This window comes from Cebidichthys violaceus, unplaced genomic scaffold, assembly GCF_023349555.1.
Source record: "Cebidichthys violaceus isolate CVI_PGR_0920_01 unplaced genomic scaffold, fCebVio1.0.p SCAF_55, whole genome shotgun sequence".
In the NCBI taxonomy this organism is placed as follows: Eukaryota; Metazoa; Chordata; class Actinopteri; order Perciformes; family Stichaeidae; genus Cebidichthys; species Cebidichthys violaceus.
This window is the reverse complement of record NW_027176761.1, coordinates 218,227-243,033: the sequence shown is the minus strand read 5'-3', so window position 1 is coordinate 243,033 and position 24,807 is coordinate 218,227. Positions and strand designations below refer to the sequence as shown.

The window sequence follows — 24,807 nt, the reverse complement described above, 5'->3', positions numbered from 1 at the left end:
TACATGAACCATAATCTTGTAGTTTTTAACAAATGATCCAAATCATTTGCCAACCATAGGAGCACATTTCACTTTTCCTCACAAATCTTTCGCTGCGCCCACACTAATCTCAACATGGTTACATGATTACAGCTTGAATTTGATTTGTTTGCTCCTCCGTTTTGCCGTCAATAATCTTCCATATCCAAGAGAAAGAGAGGCAAATCACCACGCAACAAGCATTGAGGGAACAATAGAGAAGCGAGAAAAGCTATGAACTATTGAGCGAGAGAGGGAACGCTACAGAAGGTGAGAGGCAGGACAGCTCGGAAGAAGGGGATGAGATAGAGAGAGAGAAAGAGAGAGAAGTGATGACAGGTTATTTTTCACCTCTCCTCTCCTGACGGCTGATGTTATTTCCCATTTTCCTTAGACACACAGCCTATCCAATATAAGACTTCTCTGGACAGCCCTTCTGAAGCCCCATAACCAAATGAAAACCTTTATTACATACACCTTACAAAGACCACACACACACACACACACACACACACACACACACACACACACACACACACACACACAAAGAAAAACAGATCCTATACAAAATGTATATACAGCTTCAATCAAATTTAAAGAAATATCACAGTCACACTGTTACCCAACACTGGGTTTAACAATATTTATTTATTACACATAATATACAATACAACAATTATAAGACAGAATAATAATAAGGTCTGCAGGAGTCACAGTTTGAATGTATGTGCAAATGCATGGAAGCTCCCAGTTTCAGCTGCACTCTTTTTGTGTGGGTGGCATGCTGGATGTACCCGGCCTGAATGGCCATTCGTGTTCCAATGTGTGTGTGTGTGTGTGTGTGTGTGTGTGTGTGTGTGTTTGTTAATAGTAAAGGCCATGGGGACCATATTGGGTGAAGGTTTAATTTTTTGGCTGTTAGTTTACAGAGGTTTATTATTGTTCACAAGGCTGAGTGTGTACACAGGAGACATATAGCCAGTAGATGTACACAAACACACACACTTACATGCAACCACAACACTTGAGAGCCTTATGCGTCAGGCCATAAAAATAAAAAGCCCCACTGAAGATCTCTACTGTGAGTACTGGTAAATTATTATTCTGCCTCTCCCTCCCCGCTTGGTTTTTTATTCATTATCTTCTTCCTCTTCCTCGCTGTATCCTCCCTCACATCTCATGTATGTATGAGCTCCAGACTGTGGTAGCACTGTATTTATTCTAATTCATGGGATGAGATTGGGACTTTTGAAGAGAGATTCACACAAAGTAAGGGACCTACAAAGAGACTGTGTATTGCGAAATTTAGAAGACAGGGTGAGCAAGAGTTAGAGGTGATCTTCATAGAGAACAAGGGTCATGAAGAGAGAAATGGAGCAACTCGAAGAGGCTGAAGACACTGAGGAAGAGATAAAGACAGGAAGAAAGGGGTGATGACAGCTAATCAGATAGGTGTGAGAGAGGAGAGTCAAGGTGAGCGTTTCTCTTAAAACTCCACTACTACCATCAGGTTACTTCAGTCTATTAGCGAGACACACAAAGGGGTCAAATTGTGGGAAATTGAGTTTTTTGTATGCACTGGGGATATTAGTGTGAATTAGAGAAAAAGGGAAAGGTCAAAACCTGACATCCTCCTCTGACATTTCTCCAACACTGCAAATCAGATCCAATGATCTCATTGCTGCGGTGTTACTTTACTCTCCACATAATTTACAGATATATAGGAATAAATGAAAAATTACATTTTAAACGACACAGCATTGAATCATTAAATCATCAAATACGACAAGCAGTGAAAACAATCTCCTCGATTATTACAGCCATCCTGGCGAATGCCACGCTACTCCTCATACTTCAAATGACTCTGTGAAGGATGGACCGAAGAGTTGTAAGAGAGACGGCAAACCTGACAGACAACATGAAGATGATTTCCATGCCCTGATGGAAGACGAGGGGATTCAGGCTCACACTAGGAAGGAAGCCCATGAAGTGGCTCAAAAAGGGGCATTTTCCTATTATGGAAAATAATCCATCCATTCTCACCTAAGGGAAGAATAAGCTGCAAGGAGATTCTTTCCAAGGTGAAGTCAAAAGACATCTGCGACCAAGAAAGACCAGAAGATTTGTGAACACATCGATGAGGTCAACCTCTGATCTCTAACGGAGGATGACGAAAATAAAGTCACCTGAGGGAGGAAACCTTTAAGTAGACTTTGAGAGTCGGATAATGTAAGGAAAGACCGCAAGATTGGTTAACAAGGACATCTTCTGGTGTATAATGGAGGATGAGGACATGTGTATTCACTTGAGGCAGGATGCTCATAAAGTGCAAGACTGGATCGCCAAAGAGTGGGATAGTCAATACATCCAAGACCAACCAGAATCATGCTGTCAGATTTCTGCCTTGAGGCACTAATGAACAGATTAAAGAGAAGACAGAAAATAAGAGAGAAACAAACTAAAACATATGGAAGATATAGAGTAGCAGATTGTGTTTTGCCCACCACTCTTTTGAGGCACATTACAGTTCAATAAATTATAAACATGTTCTATGATGAAGTGATCAATCACTTGATGTGGGTTATTGTTACATTAGTCATCTATACAAGGCAGCATGGAGGTTGTATTTTATGTTGTGATGCAGTATACATAATGTTTTTACTTTGTGATTTATAGGTAGACATTTGCATCATGTTTAGCATGAATTCATGAGATGTGGATTTACCTTGGGATAAATGTAGTTTTAGCAATTTCAATCAAATTTTTTGGGCTCAACCTCAGAGTCCGTTAGTAGGATAATTGGTCATTAGGTTTTTGGGCAACAAAGAAGTTTGACAGTTGCTTTTAAGAGGTTTTCCTACAGATTAAGCTATAATTTATGATTTTAAAAAATGCATCTCAATTTGTTTGAGAAACGACTCTTTTCTTTTTTTTCATGAAGAACACATTAAGAATGAGAATTATTTAAATACTATAGCTGTGAAACTGCAAAAGGCTGACTAATTCCCTTAACATTGATTATTTGTTCTCTGTTTGCCACTGACGAACACACAGTGTGAAAGACGTTAAGCCATGTTTTACTCTGAGTGCCCGGAGGGGCACCTCAGCATGAGTCATGTCTCAACCACATAATGTGTTGAAACATGTTCCCATCCTCTGAAACTAATAGCAGTTACCCTCAGGTGATGCTTAGCAATTAAGTCGACTGGACTAAAGTTTTGGGGGTTTATCCAATGGCTACCGCACTACTAAGTCAAAAACGTTTCCTTCCAGATCAAATCAGGCTGCAACCCAGGCTAGACTTTTCATTTTCTTTCTAAACATAGAGAGAAAACATATTGCACTCAAGGCAAAGTTTCAGGTATTAATGCCTGCTCTGAGTGGTTTTACTTTGTCGTTGATAGTAGATGGATATCATGTAATATTAATGGCAGATTTCCCAGGGAGTTTGTTGCTTGTTTCTGCTGAGTGCTCTCTCCATGGTGAAAAGGAGCACAGCTACAGCATGACAAATAAAAAACATGTTCCAAAAAAATCTAACATCATACATTAACTAAGCCCTGTATAACCAGAAACACAAGAAGAAACCACTGACCCAGTCTGTTATGTAGTATGAGCTTAGGCTGGTGTCAAGTTTCCTTAATCACCTCTACAAGACCCTTATGCTTCTCCAGACAATCGCTTTGTAGATAACACATAGAAAATTACCATGTTTAACGCACAATGAGATGATTTAACACATCAAAGGTTCTTGAAAACATACTTTCCATCTTGTGCCTTTGTAGCATTGTGGAGCTGTGTATGTGATAATAAATACTAACTACATTGAAAATGAAATAGATAGCACGGTAGATGTGTACAGTCAGTCCTTTGAGAGACTAGATGACTGTGAACCTGCACTGATCAATGGCATGAAATGAAGTGAGCTTGCAGGCTAAGATGCAGTGAGAAATGGGGAAATTCCACACTTACTGTAAGTATACTTCATCGTAGATACAAATGTGACCACATGCAACTCAAAAATATCACACTGTATACAAAAGGGTTTAATCCTAAAATGCTGAACTATCTCCCTTCAACCTGCATTAACAGATGTTTTGGCCACCTGGGGATAGCAGAAACAATCTCTAACAACTCTAAGTGGATATGGCAATGTTGTTTCCTCCACCCTGACCTTTACAACAGGGTTTACTAACCTTTTTGAGACCGAGGGATACCTGTTGGCTAGAGAGTAATGTGGAGGGCTACTTGTTAGGTATAATCTTCCTGACTAATATACGTTTGCTAGGTTTACCTTTAAATAAGGAATAGTATGCCTTTAATAGGCTACATATATTAGGAGAAAGGGAGCTTTAGAGATGCAGCTCTTTTTTTTTTTGGTTGCATCTGGTTGCTATGACACGGAATATACGTGGACCTAAAAACTAGGTAGGATAGGTTAGAGTACTGGCTTTGGTTCTTGCTCTGGATAAAGGGAAGGCTGAAGCAGGTAAGGACAGAGGACAGACCCGCCAGTCTATGTGGGTTCATGGTTCATTTTGTTGCTGAGGAAACATCTCGTTGTTGTTTAGCACTTGTACATGTAGGATGTGAAGGTTGTTTATGGTATTTGACTCGCCACTCCTCCACTGTGATTGGACAGTAGGGGTAAAAAGTGATTTTTTTTTGGCAGCCAGATAAAACGGCAAACGTTCAGCGCCAGACCAGACTCTATCGGTGACTCATGCTATTTTTAGAACGTTCCTGAGTGAATCATTAGCTCCATGCAGGCTACCAGGCGCTTGTGGGCACCATGTTGGGTACCCCAACCAATGGGATCGTCTGACTGTTTGTTGCCCCCGTCTGGTTTCATTTAGGAGTCTCACAGTCTGAGGAAAGAAGCTGCTCTGAAGTCTTGTGGTACAGCAGCTGATACTTCTGGATCTCTTGCCAGAAGGCAGCAGGGTGAACAGGTTGTGGCTGTGGTGGGTGTTTTGAATGTCCTTTGAATTCTTTGCAGGCACCTCTTCTCACCAATATCACTGATGCTCAGTAGATGGGTCCCAATGTTCTGGGTGGTTACATTCACCCGCTGAAGAGCACTCTTCTCGTGGCCCGTGCACATCCCATACCAGTTTGTAATTTTTCCAAACAGAATGTTTCCCATTGCTCCTCAAATTAACAAGAACCTGGCAGGCTGTCTTCTTAATTTTCCTTAAGAAATACAGTTGTAATTAAACCTGTAAACGTCGATTTTTCTGTTGATCTTGTCTGGCTTCTTATCCCTTCCAGCTGTCATATAAGCTACCATTCAACTCTAGCAGGAAATACTTGAAAATAGTCCCTGGCACTAAAAGTTTCATGTTGTTCTGTTGGTCCACTGGTCCTGAAAATTACTCGGCACATAGAGGACTATTTTATATAGGACGTGACAACCTTGCGGTGCACTAGACTGTCAAGCCCAGCAACCATCAGACCCACCAATGTCCTGTCAACAAAATGTAATCAGGTTTAGAAAATTAGATTATAGGCTGCACTTTACATATCTGATTTGATTATTTCAACAGAAGTGCTGGATGTGGTGACAGGAGATAATTCACTTAATGGCAGCCCCACTTCAAAAATACGCCTATAAATAGAGCATATACAGCGAATGGTAATTAATCTTATGCCAGGACAACTATATATTAAACAACCTATTAGATTTGTGCCAGCGTGCTGCATCAGAACATCACAATGCTGATACATCAATAAAAACAGGACAAATCTATGATACTGTGCAATGTTTTGCGAAAAAGTCAGCACCAGCTGTGAGAGCACGAGTTGCCTGACATCGGGTCTGAATCCTTACAACTGATAATTTGAGAGTTGCAGTATTACTGTAGAGAAGACATTTTATTGACAGAGTGGCTCTTTTTTCTTTCTTCTAATATTCCACTTACCTGAGTATTTCTATTTTATAGTACTTTATACTTTAACTCCATAGCAATTCAGAGGGGAATATTGTACTTTTTACTCCACTATATTTATCAGAAAGCTGTAAATACTAGTTAAAAATTACATTTTTAAACAAAAAACATCCTCAGTTTATTAACTGTGATTGTTATTGTTACTGTAATTGTAACTGTGCATTTTTAAGGACCATAAAAGTTGATCAAATTTGCTCCACCTCGACCAACTAAATGATTCTTAAACACTAATGCTTCCATAATAATAATAATCCAATAATATACTGTAACATAAACAGTACGTCTGTATTTGTAATTACAGCATGATGTAATAAAGTTGTTCAACATATATTAACAAGTTGAATAACAGAGAAAAAGATGCAATATTCACGCAAAAAATCCTACACATAAATAATTAATACATGCCAATTGAAACATGGAATGACATCATCAGCTTTTGACCACAATTCATTGTAAACCAACAGATGCATCTCCTGTGCTGCACATGGATAGGCTAGACAAACTTAGGACCCATTACAGTAAATGATGCATAAGATTTATGGTCTTATGTATATCTGCCTTCCCATCTGTTCATCCTTTTATCAGCAAACAGATTTATCGGTAACAGCCGCTTTGACAAAAATGTATTAGGACAGAAAATATATATGTGTCTGTATAATAAAAATACTGTAGCAAACAAATCAATCTTAAGTAATACACAACCTCCATCAGCTGATTGAATTTACACATTTTCGATGATTCTGAGCACACAGAGACTTCCATGTGAGCTGAAAGCCCCAGAAACGAGCAAGACTTTGAGTTGAGATTGTTTTGAAAACTACTGTGTCCAGAAGTTGTGACGCTCCCAACTCTTCAAATACCGACGCTTGGTCAGTGCCCCTCTGCATCTGATACAGTCATTAGGTAGTTACCCTTGTTGTATAGTCGGTCAAGTTAACATCAACCACGCTCTTTCCCTAAAGTGGGTTCATTGCCTAAACGTCCTGTAAAGATTATTTTGAAAAGACACCATGCATGTAACAAGTGGAAACTCACGCGCCGTCCCTGACACGTCCAAGCTGACACTAGAGGGGTACATAGCGCGTCACAGTTTGAAGCTTAGAGCACCCGTCCAAGCGTCGGTATCCGACCAGTTGGGTGTGAAAACGTTTTGGCACAACATGACCGTGTGATACAGTCGAAAGCTCCAGAAGATGCGATTAAATAGACCTTGTGAACTATCAAAGCCGAGAATGACCTGTCACAGTTATACAAGGTACGCATTCATATTTCATAATCACTTAGATATTTTTCATCAGTGGGCTGTTCAGAGCTATACACTTAGATAGGAATGTTTCAGGTTGATAGGCATGTTCTCTGCCTGGCTTGATCCAGATACAAGTTAAGCCTACCTGAGTTCAAGGCATGAATAATCTAGCTGACGCTCCATTAAATATTTAAAGATTTAAGAATGTAGCATTTGTGATTTTTCCCTCGCTGCCTATTACAACTATCTCAGCCTCCCCTTGGATTAGGTAGAGCACGCAGCTCCATGCATGCAAAAATGAGAGTTTGGCAATCGGCTTGTTAAATAATTGGGACCAGACACCATTTTGCCCATTGCTTCCTTGCCTGCTCTGCCAATGGCTCCTAAAAAGCTCGCTGTGTAATGTCCCAGTGGTCCACTGCATCCTCTGCCTCTTTGCTTTTCTCTTTGTGTACAGTCAACCCCATTTACCAGAGATGTATGACGTGTACAAGCAAGCGAAAAGCAACGATAAAGCTCCCAATGAATCAAAAGAGAGCAGTTAGCTGTTCGAAGCAGAATGCATTGGCCTTTTTTTCCTCCTGCTTCCATCTCTTTGACACAGTGGGAAAAAACATACTGTACAGACCTAGGCAATGTATGAAGCAATGAGATTGCATGCTCACATGAACCCACCTACACACACACACACACACACACACACACACACACACACAACACTCTGAGACCCTCGCATACCAGAGGGCCTCAGGAGGGAAGCGAACAATCACCAGACAGCCCATCCCACTGATGCCTGGTTAACCCTGATCCCTCTGTGCTTACCTGACTTGCTGTGTGTAGCGTATGTGTGTGTATGTGAGAGTGTGTGTGCTCGTTTTCGTTCCTGAAGACTGCCTCTGTCTCCTTGCGAGCCTTGTGTGTGTGTGTGCGTGTGTTCTGTGTGTGTATGTGTTCAAGCATGTGTGGGTGTGTTGTTTTGCTGTGGGATGGGAGATTTCTCCTCTGATTTCTCTTTCAGTCCATTTCCCATCTTAACACGCTGAATATTTTTGGTGGGTATTTTTACACTCTCCGGGAAAATATATAGCACTTCTGAAATAAAAGTGATAGAGAAATAAGTTGTACAAAGAACTTGTTATTTGTAACTGTGTTAATCAAAATCCATACACAGCAGATCAACACAAATCAAATTTGGGTTTTGAGTTTCATGGACAAAACTCAATTGTTTTACAAATAAGGTTGATATCGCCTCTTTCTGGTTTTGGCAACCCCTGACTCTTTTTTTGTATTAGTCTTTGTACTTTTATTATAAGGCCCTGGTTACACCTACACTTAAAGTGTTTAGAAAAAGTAACTTAATTTAAATATTTTGTACAGATTTCATCTTCGCTGACGTTCACTGACCAATTGTAAATTGTCTCCAGAGTGTTAACATTTGCGGGAAAAAGAGAAAGCTATCACATTAGCTACTGCATGTCGCACCATCTGATCTTCTATAATTCATGGTGCATTATTTGCAGTCAGTCAGGAGACAGTAGTAACTGGGTTAACACGCAGTCCTGTGAGCAGCAGAGAGCACAAGAAGTCACTACGCCACCAAACCCCGAGCACCAAATGATTAATGACAACGTTTGAATTCATTTGTAGTGAGAATATAGGCGCTACGGCAGGCAGCCTACTAGCCAGCCACAAACAATTTTTGGGTCTTGCATTTTCATAAACAAACTGCTAAATAGAAATAAAGATTTTTTTGGTCTGAGCAAGCTGGACGTAGGGGGGGCTGGGAAAAGTGAAAGGGGCCACTGGCCCTCCACCTTATGCCTCTGATCCATTTGGTGTCGTGGCCGGTGTGATCCCATCGCAAGATGTTTTTGCTTTTCATGAATCAGCAATTAGAATCTCTATTTATCTTGCTCATGTGGTCGTCGGTAAGCTAGTCCTAAAATTTGACACTAGCAGCAACCAGTGTTTTGTTGCAGGCTGAATGAACGTTGTTCACAATACGATTCTGTCCAGTCAGCATCATTCAGTGCTGTGTAGACCGCAGGGACTTTGCATTGCAGGCAATGTTGGAAGGCTACTTCCTGGAACATTTAAACGTATTTAGCCGTATTTTCGTGCTGACTATTTATACTTCACACACCGTAGATGTGTTACCAAGACATCCAACAAGTGTGCATGATAAGACCTTAGGAGTAAACTACAATTTTGTGTATGTGTTAAATGATTAAGAGATCATTTATAAATAGATATTATTTCTAGACAATGGAAGAGTATTATCAACTTATTAAAGGTGTCCCCTAGAAAACGTAAACAAAAACATCATGACTACTGAGGGAGGTTCAGTGACTCACTTTCCAGAAGAGGTTTGTCTCAGTGTGTCGGGCACAGAAGGCTCCACTTGCTCAGCTCTTTCTCGTTAGGTGAGTAGGTGGGGACCATGTGACTACTGTAGCCAGACAATGGAAGTGCTGCAGCTCAGACTTGTTCGGTAATCTTTAATTAGAAAGTCCCTGTTGTTCAAATTGTTTTTAAATTAGTAGATTTAAACAGACGTTTGGTTCGTTGGTGTTGAGCCCCTCAGCTGTCAAATCCTTTTTTTTTTACTGAAGAGAGTGCAGTTTTTGGGAGCTATGTTTCCTAAACAGTTCAACATCTGCGATTTTAAGAAACCTCCCACTGTTCGCTTTAAAGTGAGGCAGCGCTCTCTGTGACTTAGTTAAGGGACCACCCTTCTGCTTCAAGTCAGTGTCTGCACGGCTAATGGGAAATGACACCCAGGGACATATAGAATAAATACTGAATGCAACACATAGAATGAGCCAATTTTCTTGCAGACGGGCTCAGACACTGTGCCATAATATCAAAAGCAATTTGACAATTGCACTGAGGAAATGATTCTGCATGCACCTTCATCTATTTTACTTTTCTATAGAAAAAATAGCCCCAAACAACGCAGTCTACAATGCCATATGCTGTATCCCAGTCCCATTTATGTATAATACGTATGTATAAAAAAGGCCTGCAAATAGAAATTGCTCCTTTCAGCATTCACACCTAATTTGCTTCCAAACAGCATGTTTTAGTCCAGTACAATACGACACACCGATGGGACTCTTTGCGGACAACATGCCGACTAACTAAAGCCATATTTTTCTACAAAGTACACGGTACTGTTCCCTAAAGCTGTCTTCATAACTGGAATTAGAGGAATGTGTCTTTTCCTCACATTGGCTTTGATTTGATCATTTTCTTTCTGTCCTTCTTTTCCCCCCAAAAGAAGAACTTTGGTGATCTCACTTCCTAAATGTCACGGCAGCACTGCGCAGCCTCAGAGTCTGAGGCTAGAGAGCATCATCGGCCAGCGGGCAGACGGACGGACGGACAGACAGAAAGACGAACGAGGATTAGAGACAGACAGGTAATTAGGCTGGCAGGTGGACAGACAGGAAAAAACCAGGGAAAGAAAACAGGCCTTGTGGTCCAGAGGCGATGAATATGATCCCCATGATCGTTCCTTAATCTCTGCCAAGCACAAACCAACACACACACACACACACACACACACACACACACACACACACACACACACACACACACGCACACACACACACACACACACGGGCACTGACGGACATACGAACACACACACGGAGACACATGGACAAAGTGGGTCTGTAGTGGCAGCTTGTTCCTGTCTGTCAGTCCAGTTAAACTGCAGTCAGGCTGGTGTCACCCTGAGAAACAATGAGCTCTGTTCCCCCTGTGCGCCTGTGACAACTTCAGACAGCTAACACACACACACACACACACACACACACACACACACACACACACACACACACACGTACAGAAATTGTGGTCGGCAAAATAGCAACGTGGTCGTGAGAAGGAGAGAGGAAATGATGATTTGGATGTGTGACAACACCTGTATTTGAGTGTATGACAGAGAGAGAGAGAGTAGATGTGGCTCGTCCCCTGCATCATGCATCTGAGAGAAGTCCTTTTGGCCCGTCATTCACCGTCAGCTTGTATTAGAGGCTGAAGGAAACCCCCGGGAGAGGGAAACAGCAGCAGAGGGGAGGAAGGAAGACGAAGACGGGGAGAGAAGAGACAGGAGGCAGGTAAGAAGGAGAAAGAAACCGTGAGAGAGAGAGAGAGAGAGAGAGAGAGAGAGGTCCTGTAAAGAAGGAGAGAGAGAGAGAGAGAGAGAGAGAGAGAGAGAGAGAGAGAGAGAGAGAGAGAGAGAGAGAGAGAGAGGACGGAAACAGTGAGGAGGAGGAGGAGGAGGAGCAAAAGGGAAAGCAATGGAAAGAGAAAGAATGAGTGTCAAGAAGAGAAAAGAAGAGGTAAAAGAGGATGAGCGGAGGCGTCTATTGAGGAGAAATGTGATGACAAACTGAGAACAGATGCTGAAGTTGTTTTTTAACTGTGTATTGTACAGTTTGCATATTTCACTTTCTGTTTATCCATTGACTTCCATTGACTTTATTGAACTCATTCTTTCTTTATTTTGCATTAGTGTTTGATAAATGTGTATGCACCGTCAGGATTGTTAACTATGTTTTGTTGTGCTTTGTGCAAAGACCATAAAGGAACTATATTCTCTCTTCTGTTATTTGTTTTGTTAGCCTACTTTTGTTAGGTCAATGAGATAATTGGCAGACATTTTTTTTTTTTATTGTTAAGCTGCAATATTAAGAGTGAGAACACTTGAATAAACTCTGTTCAGGCTTCTATGCTACACATTTTCAACTGAAAGCCTATTTAAAAAAAAGTGTGGAGTTTGAAAGACACAGGTGGGAAGTGTGGGATACAGCATTTTTGGAGATTGACCCGAGGGATTCTCGCCCTCTGCTGCACCAAATTGGACCCTTCTTTTTGTGTAATACGGATTCACCGGAAGACTCCTTTAAAGAATGCCTGTCATGTTTGTGTGTCCCTGTTGGTTCGGTTCCCACTGGTGCTCATTTGGCACACTTTCTGCGTGGCTGCACCTCCCCGAGGTGTCTTTTTTACGGCTGCCACCATATACCAAAAGACGCCTAATGTTTCCTGAGTATTTTTTTAAACCATTATGCTTAAACCATGTCTGCTTGCGCACATTTGCAGCTTTAATTAAATCCCTCTGCAAACTTTCAGATTTTACTATAGCTATAAGTGGTATTTACACACTCTGTGAGATCTCTTCTTGCTGGTTGCAGAGCAGTTTCACAACTCCGTTCTCAGTCAGTCGTCTGCTTTACAGATGTTCGATAATTCTGATAAATCTGATAATGGTGGAAACACATCATGAGTGTGGACTATGTGTGGCCATTTTTACGTGGCTCCTCCTCTATAGTGGTTCACCTGTAAGATGCCGAGCAGACGTGTGTGTTTGGGGAAGGTCAATAAGACAGGAAAAGGAAAGAGACATCAAGAGAGAGAGAGAGAGAGAGAGAGACATAAAAGAGAGCAAAAAGATATAAGAGATATCATTGACTTTTGACAGGTAGATAGATAGATAGATAGATAGATAGATAGATGTGCAAGAAAGATAAGGGGAGGGGGAAAGCAGAGAGAGAGAGAGAGAGAGAGAGAGAGAGAGAGAGAGAGAGAGAGAGAGAGAGAGAGAGAGAGAGAGAGATGCTAGATAAAGTGGTGGGGCGGGGAGGGGGGCGGTCGGCACGCAGCGATTGGAAAATATCGAAGACGCGCACGCGCTAATCCGATGATGGGTCTCAGTTACCGGGGGGAGGGAGGGGTTTGTAAAAAAAAAAGAGTAGGACGAGGGCGGGAGCATCTTGCGCTCTCGCGCTGCGTCTCTTCCTCTCGAGCCTTTTGTGTTTCAAACTCTCATATCTCACATATCAATAATTCAAGCGCGCGCGAGAGAGAGCAGACGGAGCTCCCCCCCCCCCCCCCCCCTCCGTGCGCTATGAGTTGTGCTGCCTCGTCACTCGTCCAGGGCCCCTCCGCACCGCGCGCGACTCCCGCTTATTGTGTTTCCAAGTGACAGAAAAGCTGCTGAGAAAGTAGGAAAAAAAGAAGAAAAGAACAGGTGAGAACTGGCGACTCGACCGGAGGTACGCGGGCAATAAACTGTTTTTTTCGAAAAAAAACGGAGAGACGCAGAACAATTTACCGTCTGGTTTCCCCTCCAAGAGACTCCGCGAGGGAGAAACTGTTTGCAACGGGCTGATTAAATACAAGAAAACGGAGTGGCATCTAGTTGTGAAACAAGCCTCCTCAAGGTTCATCCGGGGAACACCTGGGAAACTCTTCCCACCTTACTTTTTTTTTTTTTTTTCAAGGGGAATAGACCCGCGGTTTACGGTGCGAAGACGACCGGAGAAGTTCGTCGTTCCGGTCCGGTATGTTGGCGTTTTGCCTGCTGAGTGCCGTGTGGCTCGCGACGAGCCCGGCCCGCGCCCAGAACGAGACGGAACCAATCGTCCTGGAAGGGAAGTGCCTCGTGGTGTGCGACTCCAACCCGGCTGCGGACCCTACGGGCACGGCGCTCGGGATCTCGGTGCGCTCGGGCAGCGCCAAGGTGGCGTTCTCCGCGGTCCGGAACACCAACCACGAGCCCTCCGAGATGAGCAACCGAACCATGGTCATCTACTTCGATCGGGTAGGAGCAAGAAATATATATTCTATTATTTTTCTATTCCGTCCATTAAAAAAAAATTGCAATAAGAAGGAGAAAAAAAAATCAAAGAACCAAAATAAGTTTATAATTGTTTTCAAAGGAATAGCTTCCATAATGAAGGAATGATTGGCCTAGATCAGAGAACAGATGAAGTTTCAGATGAGCGTGCGTGATTCACGTGTGGCGTGCATCTTTGCTGGTGTGGCATTTGTCAAATAGCTTATTGAAGACGACAACTCATAGCTATTAATGTATGGAGGAGTAGCATGTCACAGAGTTTGCAGAAACAAAAGAAGCAGGTTATTCGGCGCCATTAACCATTCAATGACCTCTTGAAGACTGTTTCATTTGGTCTCTTCATGCATTTAAAAAAAAAAAAAAATCCATGTGCAGTGAGGGTTAAACTTAGTCTAAGAGCATATTGTGTAAACATCTTGAAACGTTCATAAAACCAGGAATCCAGGCCGGATAGGGTGGCTTGATATATATATTTGCGCACAGCTGCAGCTCGTGCACATCTGGTAGTGGCCTCATGGACAGCAGCGGGCAGAGATACCGAAAAGTGGAGCGGAAATGAATCTGTGTCGGTAACAATTCTTTTTATAGGTAATCCGTTCCCAAAGTGGTTGGGAAAGTATAGCCTCGAAGGCAAGCCTTTTGAATATTTCAACTTTTCTGAGCATGACAATATGGGATATGGGAACTGACATCTCGCCAAATAATTTAGTAACGGCAGGTCGCGAGGGCTCGGTCCTACCCGCCTGCCGTTAAAGGTTAACTCTCTCTCAAACTGCCGTTCAATTACACGCCATAGTTCGCCTCCGTCCATAAAACAGTCATTTGGCTGCAGAGATGCATAATTGAAAAGTCAATTTGAAAGATTGATTAAGTTCTCTTTCATTTCCCATAAAGTTTGGAAGTTCTGACAGAGAGGGGGGTGAGAAAAAAAAAGAAGCCTAGATAAAAGCAGAGAGTTATTCCACTCCATCAGTGGATCTGAATGTGTGGTCCGGGGCCAAGGGGGCCCCTTTATAGCCCTCTAACACAAAAATAAGTGACATCAATTTCAATAGGCTATCCTAGAAATTATTCACTTAAGAAAATGTACAATAATAGCATCGTAAATGAGACGGTTCAATACAAAATCTATCATGGTGAAATCACGAGAATACATCGTGTCGTGGTGTATTAGTCCACGTGGAAACATTTGGGATTGTTTGCTTTTTAACATGCGGGCTATATATATATATATATATATATATATATATATATATATATATATATATATATATATATATATATATATATATATGGCTGACTGAGTGCAAATACTGTGAAAGACACGAGCCGGATGAAGCAATGTTATCAATGAAATGTTGTCTTTCTTTCTCTCGTTCTTTTCTTCCTTCCAGGTTCTAGTAAACGTTGGGAAGAACTTTGACGAGGAGAGAAGTAATTTCATCGCGCCGCGCAAAGGGATTTACAGTTTTAACTTCCACGTAGTGAAAGTCTACAACCGCCAAACTATACAGGTATGGCGCCTGTTCCTGCGTTTGTCTTCTTTTTTTTTATGTCCGTGTGTAATATTGTGTGTCTGTGCGCGTGGACCACACCACGCGCCCCCCACGTTGTTTTTCTCCTTCTTCTTTTTTTCCCCCCTTTTACTAAACTTGAATATCAGCCGCACTGGAAGTCATTTTGTCGATGTTTTGAGGTGTCTTTCCCGGGAGACAGTTATAGTCGCCCGCCGGCCCGATCATAATTAATCAATACATGCAGAGAGGACAGAGACAAATCAAGCGCGTGCAGCCGACAGGACGACGGGGTGCTGCGGTGAGCGCGAGGAGGAGGAGGAGGAGGAGGAGGGGGCGCACGCGGCTCCAGCAGCTACTTTCAGCACCGTGGACAGCGACGTCTCCTTCTCTCTCTGTCTGTCTCCTCTCATTAAAAAGAGGCAGCAGGCCGACTAAGATTTTTGATTATTTAGAAGATTAAAACATTAAGCACATTTTGAACAGAGCAAACAGAGACAGGCCTTTTAATTATCTCTCTCTTACACACAGCACACTCATAGGAGTTTTATGTAGAACTGATAATAGTGTTTTCCACTTATTTGTTTCTCACACACACACACACACACACACACACACACACACACACACACACACACACACACACACACACTGCCTGCAGTATGCCCCTTCACAAGCCTCCTTTCATCCCACTAACAGCTCGTGTTCACTCTGCCTTAGATGCAGTCTCCACGTTCTTTTGATGTGTCAAGCGATGAAGCACTTGAGCAGTCTTTAGCCCATTTCCCGGATTTAACATGCACGTGATGACGCTTTACAAGTCACACAGCGTTGATTACAATGTATCTCTTGCTAATGAATCTGTTGTGTAATTATGCTGTTGGCTCCCCGGGGCTTTGACATTATGTTTTGCTACTTATATTTTATTATGGGAGTCTGGAATTAATTAGCATGGCAGCACCAGTAACAACAATAACAACAACAAGGGGGGGGGGGGGGGGGGTTGTGTCAAGCTCACCGCATACTCTCATTTTTGCGTGACTGACCGCAAATAGACCGCTAACACTTGACTCATGGCACTGAGGTAATTAAGTCTGTCATGCAGAACACAGTGATGATAATTAGGGATCCACCGATACCGATATCAGGCCGATACTGATTCAACAAGTTGGATCGGATGTAACAATGGGGCCAATCTATTCATCACAAGTCTATGTTTATTTACTGTATAGATTATAAACTGGTGTGTCTCATTCTTGACCAATTTGTTGCTGCATTTAAAAGGTTTACACTTGAATTGTAATCCTTGTGAATTTTAAGATTTTTCTCCGAGTTGCTCTGACGTTTAAGAGATGAATAACTCGATAAATTCATATCCATCTATTTATTAGATATATTTAGTTTAAGTTAGGAACGCCATGTTCAAGTTCAGTCGACGTTGCTTAACACATAAAAGACCAATCCCAGTCACTTCCACATAGTGAGGCATACTGCTTATTAATTAAACACTGGTATCGGATCGTTACACGATATCGACCGTTACCCAAAACCCAGGTAACGTATCGTATCGTATCGGTGCATCCCAAGGGATGCTGCTTGTCACGACACCGTACTGTAATTTGTGCCAATTTGCTGTGTTGTCAATATATAACTACAGTATATCTATGAGATGTTGTTAGCAGTGACACAGTGACAGCGGGAATAAAACGAGAAAAGTCTCACTTTTACAACCAGAATCTTAAGGCTACAGTACAACACTTTAGCTGAAATCATCTAAAGCCCTAAACTATTTTTTTAGAAACCACCACTTCAAAACTGATTTAGAAACTTGTGGTTTTCTGTGAGAAAAGGCCGTGTTGTCCGTCACGTTTCTGACATGAAACAGGTGTAGGTTGTCCTCTCTCCTCCAAGCATCCAGCCTGTGTGTGGCTCACCCTTAACCTCTTCCACTCATCCTCCCATCCATCCAGCGCATCTGCTGTGTTGAAAACTCCCACTGTTTGATTGCCTTAGAGGCAGCTACTGTGGTGCGGGCGAGGGATGAGAGACAGCAGGGAAAGGAGAGCAGTGGGGATGAAGGCGATGGGACAGAGAGGAATGCATGAGAGTACATGTGAAACGGGAAAAGAAAAGATGAAATGAGGGACAGAGAGGAAGGAAGTCAAATGGAGAAAAAAGAAAAGAAAGAAAGTGAATAGAAAACGGAAAATGGAAGAAAAAAAAATGGAAGGCAAATTTGGATCTGAAAAGGAGGGAGGGTTGAGGGGAGAGACAGGAGACATAATGAGAAATGAGAGGAAAGAGGGATATGACAGATAGGAACAAAGGATGGACAGGAAGGGAGGAGAAAGAGAAGGTTCAGGCAGGGCGAAGAGAGAGAGAGAGAGAGAGCGAGAGAAAGCCACACATCATGAGTAACTATTGATCAGTGGATGCTGGGTGGATGTACAAAGGGAAGGAGAAACAGTTTGTTCCATCTCTCATCAGCCCTCTGCTGTGCAGAGAGATCTGTCCATCTACCTGTGAGGGGTGAGAGAAGAGACGTGGGTGTCACAAAAACAGCTACAAACTCAAAAGTCTCTGTTTGCTTTTTGCCTAGCAATTATACACAAATATTGCAAATTAAATACAGCACATCCTCTGATCTGAACAGTCACACTACCCATAATGCTACGCATCGGCGACGCCTAAACTTCCACTAATGGATAACTTGCTTGCATTATTTCTGAAAATCACCTACACTATACATATCAAAAGGGTTTCATTCCCGGTGGCAGCTATTTACATTTCCTACATGTACCACTGCTCTAAATTTGAAATCAAATAGAAACAAATGAATTATATATCCCTCAGTGAACATCTTGTACCTGCAGCTTGGAACAGAGAACTCGTGGATCAGAAAGACAAACAGATGAGGCGCTGGTGGGATATCAATACTCAGCGATGTCAGGTGTTCCCGGGATGGATAGGTGGGCTTTACAGTCGCAAGTGTGTCTTTCACTGTTTTCTGAAGACCATAATGCCGACTGTTTTAAACCGCGGTTAATGTGCCTTTTTATTAACGTACTGTGCAGCAGCTTGAGTAATCAAAACATAGCCAATAGTTTTATACAAATCAGCCAGTATTTGATGTTGATTCCTCAGAGCAACGGATCCAAAATGTCAGAAAAGATAATTGAAATGTGAAGGGAATGGAACAATGAAGTGTGAATAAGTGGTGTTTTAAGACAGTGTTTTGAAAACCCATGCCATTCAGAAATGGCAGTCATGAAGCCTCGGGTCACAGCGGCTCTGTAAGGGTGAAGGCACTAAAAATCTAAGACGCCTCACGCTGTGTGTGCATTAGGCCTTCTGTTACTATCATTTCCCCATTGAGAGAGGAAAACCTGGAGGCACTGCTCCAAGCTGTTGATGGAACGCTGCTCTGATAGCAGGAGATTTTTTTTACCTCTAACACGCTGCTCTTTGGGTTATAAGAAAATGTGTTTTACATTGTGACCCAGAGCAGCTGCATCTGTCTGCAACAAAGCATAATCCGTTCAGCTCTTTGAGTACCAGCCCATGTCTGTGCTTTGGTTTCCAATATGCGCATTTTCATTCTCCGGCTCGGGTCACTGGGGTCGATGTTGTTGTAATGCGGTATTTCACTCCTGAGAGTTAGCAAACATGCTCCGCTTTCAAATGCCATGCAGTTCATTCAGACCCGCAAATGCTGCCCCTGTTAATTGCAGCGCATGCTAAGGCAAGGAGATTGTTTGTGCTACCACAATGCTCTCATGTCATTTCAATTTCCTACTGTTATGCTGAGATCAAATGTGTGTCTAAGTGTGATTGTTAACAGTGTCGTTACCTACTGGTTTAACTCATTGTTATGCGGTGCATTTGATAAGGAATATTTAGTCTTTTAAAAAGGAGAAATATATCGCTGTTGCGGCTTTCTATATAGTTTTGCTTTGCAACAGTAATCGTTCTGAGGGAAGATATATATGTACTAAAATACTAAATCAAATACAGATATTAGTTTTAGTTAGATATACCTGTATGTTTTCACAGCATACAAACAGAAAGACCTAATTTCATATCAGTAATTATATGTTTCATGTAATCTATAATGAATGTCGTGTGATATATGAGTGCCGTCACAAAGTGCTTACGCCGTATAAGCACCACTTCATTAAAGTGTTGGCCGAATTCTGTTTTAAAAACACGCACACTTTTTAAAGATTGATGCGCGTATAGAACCACTGAGATGAAGCATCCCATCTAGACATCCTTAAATATCATCAAACAGTTTATTTAATGTAGTCTGAATCCCTATGCAGCTTTCCACTACTGCCAACAGACCGCTAAACGCTGGCTAAACACAAACATGGCCGTCCTTTAAGTCGGAACGCTGGGAACACGTGTATTAACATTAATAACACTGTCAAATTCATACTTTTTATGTTACCCTTTGAGACAAAGTATCAATAATACTGTGTTAAAGGTAACATATATGATGTACCAAACAGATCACAGGTCAAGGTGTATTTGTGGGTAGATATGTGGTTCCACAAATATTTAAGATAAACCATTTTAAGACTAATATATTGACAATAGTAAAGCATCATATTGCAAGTACACCATTTAAAATAACAATGACCTTTTGACTCTTAAAGATTTTCAGATATTAAAACATGTTGAAAATATCTGAAATAAATAATAAACCACACAATCAAAACAATAAATACAATGGACTCGTCTCGATTTAGATGACAACAATGTGCAAGGTCTGCGCAATGCATAGTCTTAAAATGGTAGGGAAAACGCTGCTGTTTATTCTGGCTTCATGTTGTCTACAACATGCTCGTAAACACAAAAGGGCAATATCAGATGTCCATGTATTTTACCATAAGTAATAATTGTGACAGGCCTAGTCTGGAGGACCAACTTCCTGTTTCTACTCTGGAAAAAGACAAACAACGTACGTGGAAATTACAACGATAAGACTGGGACAAGGATCAATCGATGGAGTGAAATAAAGTGACCGTTCACATAATTTGATTGATTGTTAAGTTACTCTTTCCTCTGTAAAGTAGAAAAGGAATGCGTCACCGCGCTCCCGACGTACTACAGCTGTGTCCGTGGGAAGTCGAGCAGTGTGTTGATGTGTCGCACGTGAAGCAGTGTGAACAGAACGAGCGGCATGAACTGTGCTATGACAAGGAAGAAATAGAAGCACACCAGTGTTCTGCTTTTGGCTCCCATACAATAGTCAAAGCACACATAAATAAACACCTTATCTGTTCCGATGTCCTCTTGCCTTTGAAACGGTGGAGGGAGGAAGCGGGAGGAGAAGACAGGGCAGTGGAGTTGTAACTGGCCAGAGAGACGGTATATCCTGGGAGATGTCAGGCCTCACACACAAGCACCGTATCCTAGCAGCTTGCTTGTGAGCTTGTTTCAAGGAAGACTCTGCTGTACTGAGCTATTTCTTTTAGCCATGTTAGCGACAGGGTTCTTGGGACTGAAATGTCTCAAATACAGGATGGATTTTTTTTTGCAGACATTCATGGTCGTCAGAGGATGAACCCTGCTGACTTTGGTGTTGCCTGACTTTTTCTCTGGTGCCACCAGCAGGTCAGAGTTTTCACTTAACCGACCCGTGTTGCGTGTCTCCTGGTTTCCCGTCTGCCACTTCAATACCAACTATTCAATTAAATGTGCTCAAAAATAGTATTAAACGAACCAGGATTTATGTAGATCTATACCTCTATAATCTGGATACACCAATTCAACCTATGCAGGGTACTTCATGCTAATCATATTTACAGTAAAGTGATATTCATTGATGTCATCATTTAGAAGCGAGGAAGGAAGATGGTCACTTTTTGAAAAGTATTCCTAAAGGTCAGACATAAACCACGTGTCTTTCAGTTCACACTGCTTCTTTTGTCTCGCGTGACGTTTTAATGGATTTATTTGGGTGTAAATACAGTGGCTACCAAAGTGGTGACTCGTCCATTGAAATTATCCATTGTCCAGGCATGCATCACCTTATTTTGCAGAAGTTGCCGTATTGAATTCAAATTAGGCAATCTACCTGATTCGTGCAGATCCGATGAGTTTGAGTCAGTCACACAATGGCGAGCTCAAATGAAACGCTGGAGCTGGAGGACCCTGCTTTCAAGCAGCCTCTTTGCATGGTTTACTTCTATAATAGATGAAGCCTCTGATCTTCTGTTTTTACAATTTATGTCATTGTCTGCACACACACACACACACACACACACACACACACACACACACACACACACACACACACACACACACACTTGCACAGTGACACAGCGAACCAGCCAGCCAGATGCTTGGTTCCATTTTTATCCAATCAACCTGTGCTCAGTCGCCTTCCGTTTGGCAGAACATTATAGAAAGCTGCTCTGATCTGTGCTCATGTGTGAAAGAGAAGAGATGTAAGAGAAAAAAAAGTATTCTTTGAATAATCATTGCCTTTTAATTGAACAAGATTATTACAACGATCCAACAAAAGTGAATCATGAGGAGTGTAGACATAGTCCGAAAAAGTACATTTACATTTCTTGCCGACTGGTCTTGTGGCCTAAAACGATGTTTATCTTAATCACTTAGAATGTCTCTGCTGATCAATCATATAATAATTACAAAAAAAACATTTCAGGAAGAAAATGCAATAAGTCCTTCTGAAGGGGCTCTGGTGAATATTTTATTGTTGTAAAAGTCAGAGGAAACGGAATGTTTTGATGACAGTAAAACCACGGAGCTGACATCAGGCGTTCAGAAAGCCAAACAGTGTAACAGGAATGTTCCGGGATGTGTTTCTGGATCTCTACAACTTCTTCTACTCTGTTTCCTGGTGGAATACAGCCAGCAAACACACCAATTCATAACCAACCTATGTCATAGCTGAGAATTGTTCCCCCCCCTCGCTCCAAATCAGATGAAAATGCACCTAATTCACATATCATTTTTTTTGAGACATTTCAAAAGTTTGTTTACATTTGGTTGTAAACACAGATTGCAAGCCTGGCTGCTGCCCCTCCCCCAGTCATAGCTGTGTTGATGGTCTGAATATCTGTTTTGATGGAGAGATCTCGTCAATGAGCAATATCCGGGAGGAAACCATTGATTTAGTCATCATCAGAATGTTCCGATTGGCACTCACTTACAAGCAATCACGAGTCCAACTCTGCTCTAAGTTGTGTATCAGTTCAGTCTTCGTGGTACCTGAACCTCTCGTTAAGACAGCAGTTGTGCTCAGTTCAAAGAACTGCATGTAGTGCTGCCTTAATGTGGTATTTCGGTGGCTTCTGGTGCCTGTCCGATATATTGGACAAGAGTGCAAACACTGTATGAAAACAATTGTGTGGATTTTGGGGACGAGGGAACGTGGACTGCTGGGCATTTTAACAGCGGCACACGTTTGTAAAGGCAGTTGCCTCCAATTTGTCCACAAACGTGTTCATCGTTCATCGTCAGCTCTCGTTACCTCCGATAGCGTGGCCGGGATTTACTGTAACTGCAGTCATTTTACCGTTTGTCTTCGTGGTCAGAGTGGTTGGATCTGAATCAGGGTCTGCTTTCAGCATGACGCCATGAATTCCTCTAGGTTTTTTTGGTGCGTTCGTTGTAAAGGCTGTTAAGAGCCATCTGCTCCCGTTGAAGTGGCTTATCTTAATTAATTGTCCTCTTTTGGGGTGTTTTGACATTTGGCAGCTGATTCAGAGTTGCATATTTTGCCTTTTCACCAAACCGAAAAAAGAAATACGGGTGAAGGCTTTGCCCAGTGGTTTCCTAAAATGAACCATGTTGTTCCCTGAGGCAATATTGATGAAGACTGGTGAAGATTTGCTGACATTTGTATGATCTGTTTTTGTGGTCTACAATGTCAATAGCTTAGTAAACTTCTGACCTTTTGCTTTAGTCGCCTCCTTGTTTTTTTAAAGCTACTGTGAGGAACTTTCATTTTGTGTTTGGCTGTCCCTCTGGACTAAAGCAGTAGTGATTCAGACTCCCTTTAGAAAACCCCTCGTTTTACTGACGCTCAGTCCTTGTTCTGCCTCCCTTCCCTGCAGACGGCCCAGCAGTACGGCTGCATCTCTTAAACAATAAGAGATGAAAAGGCCAGTAAATTCACAGCGTATGCAATACCTACTAAAAGATAATAAGAAATACAAATTCCAATACATTGATTGTTGATAGACCCTCTTAACGTCATGATATTTAGAGAAAATTACACAAGGTTCCTTGTGTGGTTCAGTACTATTTTTTTAAACAGGATTTTTTTTCACAATAGACCTTTTTCACACAGGTCCTGCCCATAACATTAACAATGGCTTTGTTCCATTCAAGTGTCCCCATAAGCCACGCCAGTGTGACAGTGAGCCAGCACGAACAATACCAGGATCCTGGAGCTGAAGCAGCACTCATTTCATCATTTACACCCGGGCCTTTTCTTCTGCCACATGTCAAAGTGTCTTCCACAATAGGGGCTTCTACACCTACACATGTATACTACTACACTGGATGGTACTCAGTGGAAAGCACACGTTATTCATTTTGAAAATCAATTCATACTTTTCTTTGGATTTCCTGCTAATGCAGTGCTAATGTCATTACAGAGCATCCCACTGTAGAGACTTCTATAAACAGACAGATATACTGCACACACACACACACACACACACACACACACACACACACACACACACACACACACAAACACCATTACTGTAAGGTATTTAGGATCTTGAGGTATTGTACCATGTTAACTCTGCCCTCTATTTATGGACTAATTCCATCCCAAATGGAAAAAAAAAAAATGCTGATTAATAATGCTTACAAAACACAGCTGTGGCCCACTGAGAGTTGCATGGTGGTTAATTGCATTTCTGGATTGTATTGCTAGAAAGCACCTACTTTAGGTTTTCATAACATCTGCTGACGAGGTGAATCGACTAAAAGAACAGAAATCTGAAAACCAAAAAGCTTGTAGAGAGCACTGAATAGATGCGCAGAGTTGACCTAAATAAAGTCTTCTGGTATTTTTTTCCCAAAATGCAAAGCATGCTACCAGAAATGATGAGTTTCCTCATTGAAAGTCGGCAGCAGGTGACTAGTTGTGGGAAATAATAATTTTAGCCAGCATCACGATAACTCAACAACATTCATTAAAAGTAGCACCACTGTAAAACCATGCAGAATAGAGCTTTATTGATCACTATTTCCCAGCAGTAAGCGGCTGCTGATGACTAACGCTCCTGTTCAAGTTAGTTTTTAGAAGTTCATAACAGACATAGTTTGTAGTGAGGCCTACGTTCCATGTTTGCTTTTGTACCAAACTCCTGAATGAGCTCGGAGGAACTTTGCTACAAACTTTAGAAAACGCCGGCTGTGGGAAGCCTGGACATTTGT

General features: G+C 41.9%; 1 protein-coding gene across 1 annotated transcript in view; it reads left to right on the top strand.

Moving 5' to 3' along the window:
- Window positions 1-12,982: 12,982 nt before the first annotated feature.
- Window positions 12,983-24,807, top strand: part of cbln1 (cerebellin 1 precursor) — a 17,873-nt gene continuing 6,048 nt past the window's right edge. The window contains exons 1-2 of the mRNA XM_068731995.1: window positions 12,983-13,825; window positions 15,256-15,375. Coding sequence (XP_068588096.1) covers window positions 13,568-13,825; window positions 15,256-15,375 — 378 coding nt within the window. The 5' untranslated portion in view covers window positions 12,983-13,567. The remainder of the gene's footprint in view (window positions 13,826-15,255; window positions 15,376-24,807) is intronic.